Source organism: Notamacropus eugenii, chromosome 2 (genome assembly GCF_028372415.1).
Source record: "Notamacropus eugenii isolate mMacEug1 chromosome 2, mMacEug1.pri_v2, whole genome shotgun sequence".
NCBI lineage: Eukaryota > Metazoa > Chordata > Mammalia > Diprotodontia > Macropodidae > Notamacropus > Notamacropus eugenii.
The window spans coordinates 422,669,475-422,685,087 of record NC_092873.1 but is presented as its reverse complement, the minus strand read 5'-3'; the positions used below and the strand labels follow the sequence as shown (position 1 = coordinate 422,685,087).

General features: G+C 35.5%; 1 protein-coding gene across 7 annotated transcripts in view; it reads left to right on the top strand.

The window, feature by feature from the left end:
• The window catches only part of KCNK2 (potassium two pore domain channel subfamily K member 2), a 285,195-nt gene that overhangs the window by 148,422 nt on the left and 121,160 nt on the right, over positions 1-15,613 (top strand). For all 7 annotated transcript variants that reach the window (XM_072647837.1, XM_072647841.1, XM_072647840.1 and 4 more), the window contains exon 3: positions 4,358-4,475. In XM_072647837.1, coding sequence (XP_072503938.1) covers positions 4,358-4,475 — 118 coding nt within the window. The remainder of the gene's footprint in view (positions 1-4,357; positions 4,476-15,613) is intronic.

The following is a 15,613-nucleotide window of genomic DNA, read 5'->3' as shown; positions in this document are numbered from 1 at the left end:
TCACTTTCTTGCTATTCCACATGCATTTCTTTCCATTTCTCTTTTTTATTCCTTTTCATAGACTGTTGTCCACTATGCTCGAAATATATCCCTCCTCACCTCCATAACTTAGAATTCTAAGATGTTTTTTCAAAGCTTAAAAATGTCACCTCCTACATGAGGGATTTCTTGATACTCCAGTTCCTAGAGCCTCCTATACTCCTCCCTCCAATTCATTTGTATTTCCTTCATGCATTTTTATACTTAGGAGCTATCTGGAGCTCCTATATTAAAAGAGAATGCAAATTCATTAAGAGAAGAATCTTGTTTCATTTTTGTCTTCGTATCCATGGCTTACCACAGTGTCTGAAACATACATAGTAAGAACTTAATACACATGAATGTATTGATCGATTGATTTCTGTGAGATGATAAAATTTCAGAAGCATGTGTGACTTACACACATTTTTATTTCTTGTCATAGGCCCACAATAAGTCAATGCTTTGTTAATATTGACTGAGGTTTCATAAAGTTATAGCACTAGACAAACAAATAAAAACAACCCTATCAAACTAATTTGTTATTTGGCTATTATTATTACTAGAGTTGCAAATAAATCTAGTGAATTAATACATAAGCAGCCATTCAATTCAGTAGATTCTGGAAATATTTAATGAAGTCTCTATCCTTTGTGAAGCTATTTTACTATAGGGTTATGATAATAAATTAGTCTCTTTGTTCAAAGTTTATGATCTACTAAGGAAGTATTGTACTCAAATAACCATATGTGCAAAATAGAATATAGTAATTGCATGTGAAAGGATCAGTGCACTCTGTGATTTCAGAGGAAGGATTTGTTATTTCTGTTATGGAAGATCAAGGAGGAGATGATGTTTGAGACAGGATTTGCAAGAGGAACAGGACTCTAGCAGTCAGATGCAGGAGATAGGGGAAAAAAAGGGAGAAGGGAATTCTATGTACACCTAACAGGTAAAAGAAAGGCATTCACAGGCTAGTCAGGACAAGTAAAATGTCTGTTTTGGCTAGAGTGTAGAAAATATGCTGTAAATTAGTGCGATAAGGCTAATCAGGTTTATTGGGGTCAGATTATCTTTTTCTAGAAATGCCAGGTTGAGGAGTCTGACCTTTACAGTTTGGCAATGGAAAACTAGTAAAGAATTTTGAGCAGTAGTATGACCCGATTGTAGATGTGTGTTAAGGATATTACTTTGGCAGAAGTGTTGAGAACTACAAGTGGAAAGAAAAAATGAAGAATGTATTGTAAGAATGCTGACAATGGGAGGCTGGGATCAAATACCAGAGATACAATGAAGGTAGAAACTAAAAGATTCAGTGACTGATTAGGTATGGGAATGAAAAAAAGAGAAAAGCTTAAAGGTGAAAGTTTCAGGTCTGGCTAACATTAACAGAAATAGGGAAGTCTGGATGAGGGAATGCTTTTGGGAAAAGTATCTAATTTGGTGGCCTAGCTAGTTGAATATGTTCAAGAAGTAGTTGAAGATGGCAGTCTGGGAGTCAGGGACAAAGTTAAGAGTAGAGAATTGGACTTTGGAGCCATGTGTACAGAAACCATGGAAGTGGATGACAAGACAGGAATGGAAGGAAGAAAAGACATTTGCTCAGAGCCAATGTGGAAAATGATATGAAAAGGAACTAGTGAAGGAAATAAAGGAGTGATGAGTATTCACGTAAGTACTATATGTCTCTGAAGCCATGAGATTAGGCAGGGATCTGATGTGCTAGTAACTGTTTAACAGCTGACTCTCTGTTGTACAATATGCTTTTCAATTTAATCTGTATTATTCATATTTTCTCCTCTTTCTTAAGACTACACAATCAAAAATAATTTGTCTTGCTTTATAAAATTTGCTAATTTCCAAGATGTAAAGGCTCACACTGAAAATTTAATAATTGGCTCTTGGAGTAGTTCAAGCTGGCACCAGTACACTACTGGGAGAAGATATCAGGGAATAGATGACCAACAGCATGAAGAGAATGAAGACTGAAGAAAGTGGGGGAAAAATCCAGTATCGTATTGGACAGTTAGGAGGTTATTGATAACTCTTTAAATGACAGTTTCATTTGAGTAGTGGGAGAAAAGCCAAATTGTAAAGGCCTGAGGACTTGTCAAGCAGTGAAAAAATAAGACTTGGAATTCAGACAATTGAGGTTCAAGCAAAGAAATGTAAGAAGATAGAGATGAGGCAGGACCTAAAGTATATAAGACCAAGGGAAGTTAATATATTGTATACACATGAACATGCACATATTAGTCAGAAAGACTTTGGTTCAAATGTCACCTCTGACACTTACTACCTGGGTGATCCTAACTTAAGCTCTCCAGGCTTCAGGTAACTCTCTAGGACTTTCCTACCAAGTTTTAGATGGGTGGGATCTGCATGGTGGAGGGAGTTCCACCACAAAGAATTCTTCACACTGATGATAATTCATAAAGCATGACTTCAGGACAGGGGAGATTTGTACCTCTTCTTAGGCAGAGGGCAATTGCTTTCCAGATGACTTTTTAAGATGACAATAACATTGTGTAAAATGAAACTTATCCATAATCTTCCACTATCCCAGACTCTTTAGCATTGTCCCTCTGGAGGTACTCCCTATGATAGCTCTTCTACTTTCATTGATTTAGTTATTACTTATATGGAGATGATTTCCAAGTCTACACCTCTAACTTGGGCAGGTTCCTCTCTTTCCTCTTCTCTTTGTCTTTTACTCATGGATTTTCTGTACCAGTTTGTATATAGCCACATAGGTGTGCACTTTGAATGTTTTTAAATGGCTTTTATGTATTATAATAATAATGCTAACTCCAGATTTTTAAAGTACATATTCTAATAACCAACAACTCCCTGAGATGGGTAGCTGGAGTATCATGATCCTGATTTTGCATACGAGGAAACCCTTAGTTATGAATAACCAGACATGGAAGATCTAATTAAGTAGGTTAATCATTAAGAGCTGGAAGGAATCTTAGAGATTATTGTGTCCAGTGGTATCAAACTCAACTAGAAAGGCTTCTGATCCATACAGAAGCATCCTTGTAGGCCACATATTCACCTCATTTGAAAATATAATGTTATCTATGTTTTATTGTATTTTTATTTATTTTGTTATTCCAGCAATAGACAATATGTGAGTTTGGTTGTGTTTGATACCACTGATCTAGTTTAGCTCCTTCAAATGAGGAAAGGGAAGTCCCAGGAAGCATAGTTAATCAAAGCCAGAATGTGACCCTAGACCATCTGACTCCAAAGCCAGTATTTTTTCTAAAGCATCATAAGTCTCTTTATGCTAACTCTTACTAAATGACCTGCTCCTTGAAGGGAGTAATTGAGTCTTCTCTTTCTTCATACCTCCCTACATTTTCTAGCACAATGCTTCCCATCACTCAAACCATATTGTGCAATAATTACTAAGTGAAGACTGTGGGTTTCCCATCACCATCAGTTTTTAAAAATTAGTAGTTTAGTTGTTTCTCAGTCATGTCCAACTCTTCATGACCCTGTTTTATGTTTTCTTGGTAAAGATACTAGAATAGTTTTTGCCATTTCCTTCTCCAGCTCATTTTGCAAATAAGGAAACTGAGGCAAGCAGGGTTAAATAACTTGCCCAAGGTCACACAGCTAGTAAGTGTCTGAGGCCATATTTTAACTCAGGAAGATGAGTCTTCCTGACTCCAGGTCTGGCATTCTCTTCACTGAGCCAACTGACTGCCCCTTTAAAAAATAAAACTGTTATAAATTATAAGAACTTTGAGATCTGCTGAAATATCATACTTTGGGCTTAGGTTCAGTAATGACTCTTATTAAAGTTTACTTCTCTTTTCTATCTTATCCTAATTTATTTTTGAATATAATTGGTTATGTTCCAAATTAATGATCATTATTCACATAGAGGTATAAAAAACAGACTTGATGGACTTGTTAAAAAGTTGTTACTCTCAAGAAGTATTTTCTTCTAGTGGATTCTGCTCTCTAGTATTCAAACTTCTGTGTAGTTTGCAAGCTTTGTATTTAAGCTCTATAGTTGTTTCTGGCATATGGGAAGCTTTATTAAATTCACATTGCTTAAATGTTAATTAATGTATATCAACACTATGCTATTTATTTTATCCTGTTCCCATTGTTTTCATAATTAGCTGATATCAAACATAACTTCTCATAAATTAATTATAAGAACTTTACATTATAAAGTATTGTTCTAAACTGTATGTGATTCACATTAAAAAATAAAACCTTAGATCTGATTTTTATATGATTCATAATTAATAATTCTTTAAAATATTCTATATAATTCCTATGATCATGTATACTGACAAGTTTCTTTTTAAACTTGCAGCAAATAGTGGAAGCAATAAATGCAGGGATTATACCTTTAGGAAACACCTCCAATCAAATCAGTCACTGGGACTTGGGAAGTTCCTTCTTCTTTGCTGGCACTGTTATTACGACCATAGGTAGGAAATATCTTATGAATTTTTATTTTGGGAAAGTGGTGTGAACTACAATGCATTTCTCTTTGAAAACTGTTTTCCCTTCAATAGTTGGTTTGGTTTGTTGATCATAATGTCACACTTTAGAATGAAGAGTAGATTTCTTCAAATGATATGGAAACCAAACTGTGGTATTAAATGAGAAAGAAATGATTGCCTAAAATGAGACAATCTCCCAAAGAAAAAAAAATAAAGCCACAATCTTAATTTGACAAGAGAACTAGAACTTCAAGAAATCTGGGCCTTAATTATTGTTTTACCTTTAACTTTGGGAAAATCATTTGTGCTTTGATCCCTATCTTGTTAATTTAAGTCACAAGTATAGAACCCACTAACACCAATTTGATTTCATGCTGTTTCTCTATTTATATTATAACTATGTTTTGTTTCAGCAGATATTGTCATTTTTTGTGTACTTACATATTTTTTCATACTATTGAATGATGTTTATGGCTTAAGCAATGAATTTTGAAAGTCATAAATAGCCCAAGCATAAAAAAAATATATAATGTGTGTGAAGACAACAGAATGAGACTATAATGTCAAAAAACTATTAAAATGACACCTATCTTATTTTAAATCTTTCGAATGTATCTGTTTGGCTTCATTCCTGGTAATATCTCCTAAAGGATCTATATGGTGAATGTGGGAATGGGGTGGCTATCCACAAAGCCCTCTCCATTTTGCTTTTATTAGTCATTCTGCCAACACCAAATGCCTCTATGTACACAGTCCTATAAAATGAATGGCCAAGGGACACAAAAGTGTATGAAGCCAGTGCTAGCAGGGTACGTAACTGTGGTGGGTAGGGACTGGGAATGCTCATGGTTGAGAAGGCTTTCCATAAGGAAATGGTTTTGAAGAAGAGAAGGAAAGTGGTATGCTGAAGAAGACAGAAATATTTTGGGGAGGAAGAATGATGCGTACAAATATATGGGGTTGAGAGTGAGGTCGTTTTGACAACCTGAGCAGATATTCTCCCCCTTCATATAATTTGCCAAGGACTTCCCTCTATAGGTTTAAATAGATATGATCTCAGACTACAGCGTCTTAGGATAAAATTTAGCGTTTTGATTTGAGTATCTGACAAATAGTGATATAAGCCAAAAGTCACAATTCAATATCAATATTTTTAAATTAAACCTCTACATTCCACAGCAAAATACAACAAATATTCGTTAAGCACTTGCTATGTTGTGGTACCATATGCTAGGTCCAGTGCTGGGTATAAGGGATATAAACCAAAAATGAAAGAACCCCTTTCCTCAGGGAACTCTTTTCTGTTGGATGGCCCCAGGTCACCTATTTTTCATCAACTGAGGCTTTATTTTGATTTCTGTGACTCACTTCACAGTTAAGGTTCTACTCATGTTCGAATTTCTGTTTGTGGAAGTTAGACTAAGTGGTGAATTAAGTTATTGTTGTTGGTATTATTTGTACTTTACCAGCATAACTGTGCAACAGCAATTTGGGGACCCGCCTTTCCTAGGTATTAAGTGTGGTTAATTGTAATTCTTTTTACTTAAGTGTTATCTGTTTTCTTTGAAGCCTACCCATCTGTGGCCTCACAAATTTGCATTCCAGAAGTCCAGTAAGAAAGATGTGATTCCCTCCCACTTTTTGTATTCTTTACAAATGACCTAATATTCTGAGATAGTAATAATTTCTCTTCAGATCATTTAAAAATAATGGTTCTGAAGTTTATTAGAATGTATCCTCTGAAGTAATCTCCTTATGTCACTGAATATCATTCCAAAGTTATTTCCAATAACAGTTAGCTAGCGCAGTGATCAGAGTGCTAGACTTGGAGTTGGTGAAAACCTCAGTGCAGATCACTCAGACACTTATTAGCTGTGCGACTCTTATCAGTTAACTGTGTGCCTCAGTTTTCTTATCTCTAAAATGAGGGTCATTGGAGTGCCTTTATTCCTTGGTTATTGTGAGAATCAAATGAGATACTAATTCTAAAGCACTTCCACAGTAGCTTGCACATGGTAAGTATGATATAAAGCTTGTAATTATTGGGATAAAATGAAATAATATTCATACAGTTCTCTGTAAACCCTAAAACACTATACAAATGCTAGTTTATTATTGTCATCATCATCATTATCCTTGTTATAATTTGTTATTAACTGGTCTATCATAGGTTCTGCTTTAGTGGAAATAGCCCTAGGTTTTTGAATCAGAAGACCTGCTTTCAAATCTTGCCTCTGTCACTTACTACCTGTGGGATTTTGAAGAAATCATTTAAAGGCTTTGCGCCTCAATTTCCTCATCTTTAAAATGAAGAGGTTGGACTCTGAGATCCATTCTTGGCATATGAGCATAGAAATAGGCATCTACCTCTGGGGGTCTTGACTGTATGTCAAGGAAAGCTGTCCCAAAGACAAATTACCCACGTATAATGACGTATACAAAAGACTGAGACCTTAGTTCCTTGAGGGCAAGGGTTGTTTCATTGTTGGTTTATATCCTTTATACCCAGCACTGGACCTAGAATATAGCACTAGAACATAGCAAGTGCTTAATGAATATTTGTTGTATTTTGCTGTGGAATTTAGAGATTTAATTTAAAAATATTGATGTGGAATTGTGACTTTTGGCTTATCATATTACTATACCTCAGGTACTCAAATCAAAGGCAGGGCCTTAAGGAGAAATATCAGAAGTGGAGCTTACATAGAGCCCCAAACTCTGTGTGAAAGATTTCTTCTGGGACCCTCACATAGGTACTGCTACATGTAGCAACATGAAGAAAACTAGCACTCTATAGACTGAAGGAATGTGCCTCTCATCTGGAAATGCCCAAGGCAATCTTGATAGCTTTAACACTCACTTTTCACCCAAAATCTGGGCAATCAAAATTAAGATCCTTCAGTACACTGCAGTAGAACACATGAATTGTCGGTTGGATTTGCTTTAAACTTGTAATGATGTGGCAATAATGTTTATCCTATAGCTATCCATTTAGAGAACATTTACTGCTAAATTTGGGGGAATGGGTAGGAGAGTCTGATCTCTTATTTGACCATTGAAATTAGCCTCATGGATCTAACATGAGTGTGTGTGTGTGTGTGTGTGTGTGTGTGTGTGTGTGTGTGTGTGAGTGTAGGGCAGTTAAAACGTGCTTAGAGAAGTTAATACAATTATTTAAAGACAAAGAGTATTAATAATTGTAGGGATTACAAAAAGCTTTCTTTAGGCACTAAGGCTGAGGTTTGATGGAACATGGGAACTCTGTGAGTTGGAAATAAGGAGGGATGCATACAAGACTTGAGTTAGGAGATAGAATAACATATAAAGAAAACAACTAGCAGAGCATTTTGACTGGAATGGAGGTTATATGAAAAGTAATAATATGAAATAAGAATGAAATAATATTAAATAAGAAAGGTATGTTGGAGAATGATTGCAGAGGGCTTTCAATACCAGTTTAAAGATTTTGTACTTGATTCTAGAGGTAATTGGGAAAAAGCAGAATAAAACTAAAAGAATTACTGCTTAGATTTTCTTCTTTGGTACAATTTGTCTTCTTTTGTCATTATGAATTCACTACAGTCTTTCTGCCTCTAGGTCATACTAGATTAAATTATTTTAGCTTGCCATGAGTCAGGTCAAAAGTTAGGTGACTGTGAAAATCTGGAAGAAAGGAAACCCTAATTTTCAACCATAATTATAGGTTAAATTTGGGGCTTAGACATTTTGACCATTTCCATTCGGAAAATAACTATTTATTGTTTGAATTACTTTGAGTCTGAAGAGAAAAATCATCCCACGAGTGTGTGAGGATGGTTATTTTCTGCACAATGAAAATTCAAAAGGTCAAGTTATACCCCTTTTGAGCACCACCAAATTACTTTGAGAGAAATTCTGTCTGTCACTACACAGACTTAATGTTGAAGTTCCACAGTATATTTATAAACACTGTCTCATTTAAAGAATCCCCAAACCTGTACGTTTTGCAGACATACACTTCAATATATAAAAAAACACTATTATTACTGGCCTTACCTCCAAATTATAGCCATTATACACAGTAGCTGATTATTTCCATTGCCCCTTGGAGTCTCCAGGCAGTCAAGATCTCTCACTGAGATCAGTCTTTAGATTTTTGAATTAGTTCATTTTGGGTCAGTAACATCTTTCCTAATAAAATACCCTTTGAAATAGAGAGTCCTAAAGCATTCTCAGCTTCTTCTTAGAATTTTGATCACAGAATTAAAGAAATTTCAACACTGGAAAGGCCAGCCAGATTTTATATAGTCCAAATTGTCCCTGAAAAATAATCCTTTCTACAACATACCTGATAAGTGTTCATCTAACATTTGCTGAAGTTCTCCAATTGAGAGTGGAAACTCATTATTTCTTGAGGCAACCCATTCCTGAGTGTTAGGAAGTTTTTCTCCCCCTAAACTGAGCTTAAATCTGCCTCTTCTGACCTTCCACCCAACTTTGGACTGTAATGCAAAAAATAATTAAAGATAAATTCTCACTTCTATTGGAATATAAACACTTAAAAGCTTCATATTCATCATAGATGTACACTTGAAAGAGACCTAAGAGTTCATCCAGTTTATGTCTTTTATTTTATAGATGAGGAAAGGTTTGCCATTGGTTTCACAGTTAGGAAGTGAGTTTTGAACGCTGGTCATCTGACCCCAAATCCAATACACTTATCGTTGTACTAGCTGCTTGTTCAAATCTCAGCTATACTGATTATCTTAGCATACTTGTCAATTATATTAGTAGGGAGAAAAGTAGTTAGCTTTCATTTACAGTCAAAGAAAAAAGGTTTTACTTTAGCATCTAGCTATTTTGTACTTTAAGGAAGTGTATGTAAAAGTGGTTGGAGTTTATTAGATGCTAGAAAGATGCTACATAAACACAATATATCATTATTAATCCTGTTAGGAATTAATAGTAGTCTGAGAAATAGTGGGCCTCCTATACTATCTGCACTTCATTAGTTTTTTAAAAATACAACTTTAGAGCATTTTGGAAAATAAGTTACAATGGTTTTTTATAGAGTGGCTGGTACAAACAGTGCCTCTTGGGGACATGCTAGACATGGAGTTACCCAAGGTTTTTTAGTCAGGTTATAGATATTGGTCTCAGAAGAGTAAGAAAACTTTCCTATTAGGGAAAATGCCTAATGGGAATTTTGCTTACAAAGAATAGACCATCTTAAAATTTAAGGACTCATTTCAGAGAAGCTCTTACCAGACACATCTGTGCACACATGTTGTATATTATGACACACAATTAAGTACTATAGTACACACACAGTACTATACCAACACCAGGTGTTTATTTTTCCTTCTGGTATTTGGATTCTTATTGGAGAAAGTCACAGAATCCCAGAACTCAGAGGGAACTCAGAAGCTATCTACAATAGTCCAATGTATACCTGAACAAAAATTCACATTATATTTACTGGGCTTCTTAAACATTTTTTGGAGTCATGAAACCCTTTGTCATCTAGTGAAACACTTGGAACTCTTTTTAGAAGGATGTTTTTAAAGGTATAAAACAAAATATCTAGGAATTCAAAGGAAACTAATTATATTAAAATATAGTTGACAAAATATTTTTTTAAAAAAGTTTATAAACCCCAGAATAATAACCATTGCTCTTAGCACAGTGCCTTGTCCATAGTAGGCATTTAAATGTTTATTAACTGAAAATGATCTATTCAAGTAATCATTTAGTCTTTCTTTGAAGACTTCTAGTGGGGAAGCCATTAGGGACTAACTCTAAAGACAGTCCATTTTACTTTGAGATAGTTCTAATTGTAAGGAAGGTTTTTCCTTAACTCAACCCTAAGTTTTTCCCTTTGAATTATTGTTCCAAGTTAGTGTGGCTTGGTTAATTCATCACTTTGGCAGCCCTTCACATATTTGAAGATGCTCTGATGTTTCCCTAAAGTATTCTCTTCTTCAGGCAGAAGATCACCAGTTTGTCCAAATAATCCTGATAAGGTATGAACATGAAGTTTTTCTCCTTCTTGGCTGTCATTTTCTGGATGCCATCCAGCTTATCAAAGACCTGTTAACAGCATGGCTCTTAGAACTGAACACAGCACTTAAGCTGTCATCTAACTAAGACACTGACCAGCAGCATGGTTGCCCCCCTCATCCTGGACACTTTACCTCTTTGAATATAATTTAAGATTTCATTACCTTTCCTGGCTTCCATAAAATAGCAGTTGACAATTAGGAAACTCTCAGGTTTTCAAAGGGCTTTCTCATTTGGGCCTCATAAAAACTTCATAGATCAGTTCAACAGGGTTTTATTGTATCCATTTTGAACATTAAGTAACTGTAGGCCAAGGAAGTTGAGTTTCTTCTCCATGGTCATACAGTTAATGTTTCACAGGCAGAAGACACAGGCTTTTTGACTCCACATCCAGCACTCTATCTAGTCTGCTATGATGCCTTATAACACTGTTGATTTATAATTGAGTTCAGAGGTTAACCTGAGAATTTTTTTGCCAGTAAAGGGCCTTAAGTATATTTTTTTCTATCTTCTACTTACGTTGATTATTTGAACACATTCATCTTATTCAATTGAATCCCATGTTCTCTTGACAAAGTCTTTTAGCATCCTGATTCTGTGATCCAGTATAGCTTTTACTCACATCCTTATGTCATCTACAAATCTGATAACCATGCCAAGTATACTTTTGCCAAAGTCATTGATACGCATGCTACAGTGTATACATTCAAGCATATAGTTTTCTAGAACACCTCTTGGAGACCTCCTCCCACATTGACAGTGATCCATTTAAAGCCTTCTTTTTGAATCTGGTAATGCAGTCCGTTCAGAATTGGCCTACTTGTGCTATTATCTAGCCTATGTTAGCATGAAAGATATATATCCCTGAGGTATCCTCTAGAAATCTTTTTGTAAGTTCACACTGAATCATTAATGACTACTCATTGGATCCAGTTTTTCAAACAAATCTGTATGTAAAACTGCTTAATATGTTTAAAAAATGCTTTGCAAACTGCAATGCAAATTTAAATTGTTCTTAATATATTTGCTTTTGATGATGAAGGAATTAACTATAACTCAAATAATAGGAGCCAAAAGTCTTTATGAAGTACCCCTTGTGTACCCAGAATTAGAAGGGCACTATGGTGGATTAACTTGAATTTGTTTAAGCATTAATGAGTTCAGCCACTAACTGTTCCTGTTCTCAGGGAATTTGGGATCTTAACAACATGGAAGGATAACAATGAGCATTTCTGTGAATGGTTAAGCCATTCTGAATTTGAGGTATTAACTTTAGTAACTCAGGGTCTATGAAGTGGTCAAGCAGTTGACTAGACTGAGCAAATTCAATGTGTTACTTCAAGAATTCAAAGGAAGTTAAGAGATGTTTCAGGAAGTGGCTAAACCAAACAATTTATCATCCAGGCTCTTTGAGTGCATTCTTTTAAATCAATCTATTGCTACTGATGGTCCCATGACTTATCACTGATGTGGAAATTTAAAATTTTAAATATTGTGCAGCTAGATAGTTCAGTGGATAGAGCTCTGGGCAGGGAGCCAGGAAGGCCTGAGTTCAAATCCAGCCTCAGACATTTACTCCTTACTTGGCAAATCAGTTAACCTCTGTTAAACTTAATCCACTGGAGAAAGAAATGGCAAACTGTCATCTAATCAGGACAGTGTCTAGCTCCAGAATTTTTGGCAAGAAAACCCATGAACAGTATGGTCCATGGCATCATGAAGAGTTGTACATAACTGAACAACAATAAGGAAAATACAAACCCATGCATACATGGTTTAAAAGAAAATCATTCAGTCAATCATTTGTTGACTTGGCTACTGGACCACCTAGCTGCCCTATACTGCTAATTAAAGCTAAAATTTAGAAATCTTGGGGTAGTTTTTAAATGATTTCTCAGAAACCAAGTATTTTCTGGTCGTGGAATGAAGTTGCTTCCATTTGGATTATTTTCTGCAATTATTTTATGATATGCATCTTGGTTACGTGGTATTCTATTTTACATGATTATGGAAGCTCCTCTTCCTTCTACCTTCTGCTTTACCCTGGAGTACTCAGCAGAGGTGCAACCTTTAGGAAGGACAAACTCTGATATCTCTTTTTTAGCATAAAGCTAAGAAGTTTAAGCTTTATTTTATTTTTTTTTAAAGAGGTAGTGCTTTCCCCCTCTTCATTAAGAGAGAATTCTAAGAGTTAACATTGAGAAGCTTTTTCTCTTCAGAAAGAATTTTTGCCTCCAGGGGCCAATTATTTTTTTTAATCATTTTTTTTGGTGTATAGAATAGTCAGGAAGCTTAGGAGAATCTATAGGTATTGAATCTGACACTTTTATTTTTAACCTTCTTTATCTGGAACTGAATTACAATTTCTAGATAATACTCTGACAGTATTATAAAATCTGTGTAACTTTCAAAAAGTCCTGATTGTTAATCATTACTCCTTTGTAAAATTAATTGATTTATATTTTTCAGTTTTCTATAATCACTTCCATATATCTTAGATTTTACCCCCTCCTTCTCTCCTCCCTCCCTGAGATGGCATGCAATTTTATATAGGTTCTACACATATATTCTTATTAAATACATTTTCACTTTAGTCAAGTTGCATAGAAAAATTAAAATGAGTGGGAGAAACCAAGAAAACAAAACAAAACATAACACAAGAGAAAATGATCTGCTTCATTCGGTGATCCAATTCCATAGTTCTTTCTGTCAGTTCATATAGCTCCTCTCTAAAGTCTTCCTGTTCATCATTTCTTATAACACAGTAGTATTCCATTACATTCACATACCACAACTAGTTTAGCCATTTCCTAATTGATGGGCATCCCCTTGATTTCCAGTTCTTGGCCACCACAAAGAGAGTTACTGTAAATGTTTTTGTACCTGTGGGACCCTTTCCCATTTCTATGATCTCTTTGGGATAGAATTCCAGAAGTGATATTGTTGGGTCAAAGGGTATGCACATTTTTGTAGCCCTTTTGGCCTTGTTCCAAAATTGTTCTCCAGAATGGTTGGATCAGCTCACAGCTCCACCAGCAATGAATTAGTGTTCCAATTTTCCCACATCTTCTCCAACATTTATCATCTTCCTATTTTGTCATGTTAGCCAATCTGATCTGTGATGTGGTACCTGAGAGTTGTTTTGATTTGCATCTCTGTAATCAATAGTGATTTAGAGCATTTTTTCATATGACAATAGATAACTTTAATTTCTTCCTCTGAAAACTGCCTGTTCATATCCTTTGACCATTTATCAACTGGGGAATGATTTGTATTCTTGGACATTTGACTCAGTTCTCTATATATTTTAGAAATGAGGCCTTTATCAGAGACACTAGTTACAAAAATTCTTTTCCAGGTTTCTGCTTCCCTCCTAATCTTGGTTGCATTGGGTTTGTTTGTGCAAAAACTTTTCAATTTGATGTAATCAAAATTATTCATTTTGTTTTTCATAATGTTCTCTATCTCTTGTTTAGTCAAAAATTTCTCCATTCTCCATAAATTTGACAAATACACTATTCCTTGCTCCCATAATTTGTTTATAGTATCAGTCTTTATACCTAGATCATGTATCCATTTGGACTTTATTCTTGTCTATGGTGTCAGGCATTGGTCTATGCCCAGTTTCCACCACACTCTTATCCAGTTTTCCTAGCAATTTTTGTTAAATAGTGAGTTCTTATCCCAGATATTACTCCTTTAAAAACATTTTAGTGGTAATAACTGTCCTTTCAAGGAGTTACCAGTGGTTATCTGGGTTTCAGGCCTCAGCAATTGTAAGTCACATCCCTGTGCTCAATCCCAAACTCCCTTAGTTTCCAGTGCAAATGAAAAAGAAGAGTAAAAGGCAAGGAGAAAACAACAGGTAGAAGCATCATTCCCCCAGCATTTTTTCCAGTGACTAATCTTGATTTTGCATATGTGGCCAGCAGCAGTTCTTCCCAATTTTGGTCTTGCCTTTGTTGTTCAGTTGTTTTTTAGTTGTATCCAACTCTTTATGATCTCATTTGGTTGTTGTTGCTGTTGGGTTTTTTTTTTTTTTTTGGCAAAGATACTGGAGTGGCTTGGCATTTCCTTCTCCAGTTCATTTTATAGATGAGGAACCAGAGGCAAAGGTAAATGACTTTCCTAGAGTCACACAGTTAAGTAATTGTCCGACAGATTTGAACTCAGGTCTTCCTGACTCCAAACCCAGCACTCCATTGACTGCACCTCCTAGCTTCTCCAGGTTCTGGTCTACAGAAACAATAGTATTTTGTTCGATACCTTGCCTAGTCCATAGAACCCTGTTCAATAATTTATTGACTAGTAGTACTAGAATGTTAGATACACTAGTTCTGAAACATGACTAAAATACGTTCATTTATCCTTATTACATGTGCATTTTTACATGAGAAAAGTAGGAAAAATGTCATGGACATTATAATATTATTTTCAGAAGTAACTAGGTGGTGAAATGGACAGAGTTTGGGGCCTGGAGTCAAGAAGATCAGAGTTCAAATTCCACCTTAGATACTTACTAGCTGTGTGCTTTGGCAAGTCCATTAACCTTTGTGTGCCTTCATTAACAATAGCATATATCTGTAAGGGTTTTTGTGAGGATCAAGTGAAATAATACTTGTAAAGCACTTAGCACAGTGCTTGGAACATAGTAGGTAATGAATAATTGTAGAAATTATTTGTAATAATATTAGTATTACATTGTCAGAGGGAGGGTGTGTGTTGGAGTCTGCAAGGGCAGCCCCTTCTAGCCAGGGAGTGGGGAAATCTGGCAACAAATAGAGAAGGACGAGCCTGTAACTTCTCAGGCAGGCACCATTATGGGATTTGGTAGATATGGCAGTGGCAGAGACAAGCCGCAGCAGGGGGTGGAACTGGGAAGACCATTCATGTACATGACACATTAGTAAGTCAGTTGCTTGCAAATTGGGAGCAATATATACTTTGGAATATGTGCTGCATGTGAAGTTTTCTTAGTAGCATCTTCTTAATCTTTGGAATAATGTTAATCAAATGTCATGATCTTACAGTTACCGAACATTGGGGAGCAACAGATTTTGACTTAAAGGTCATGAACTGAATAC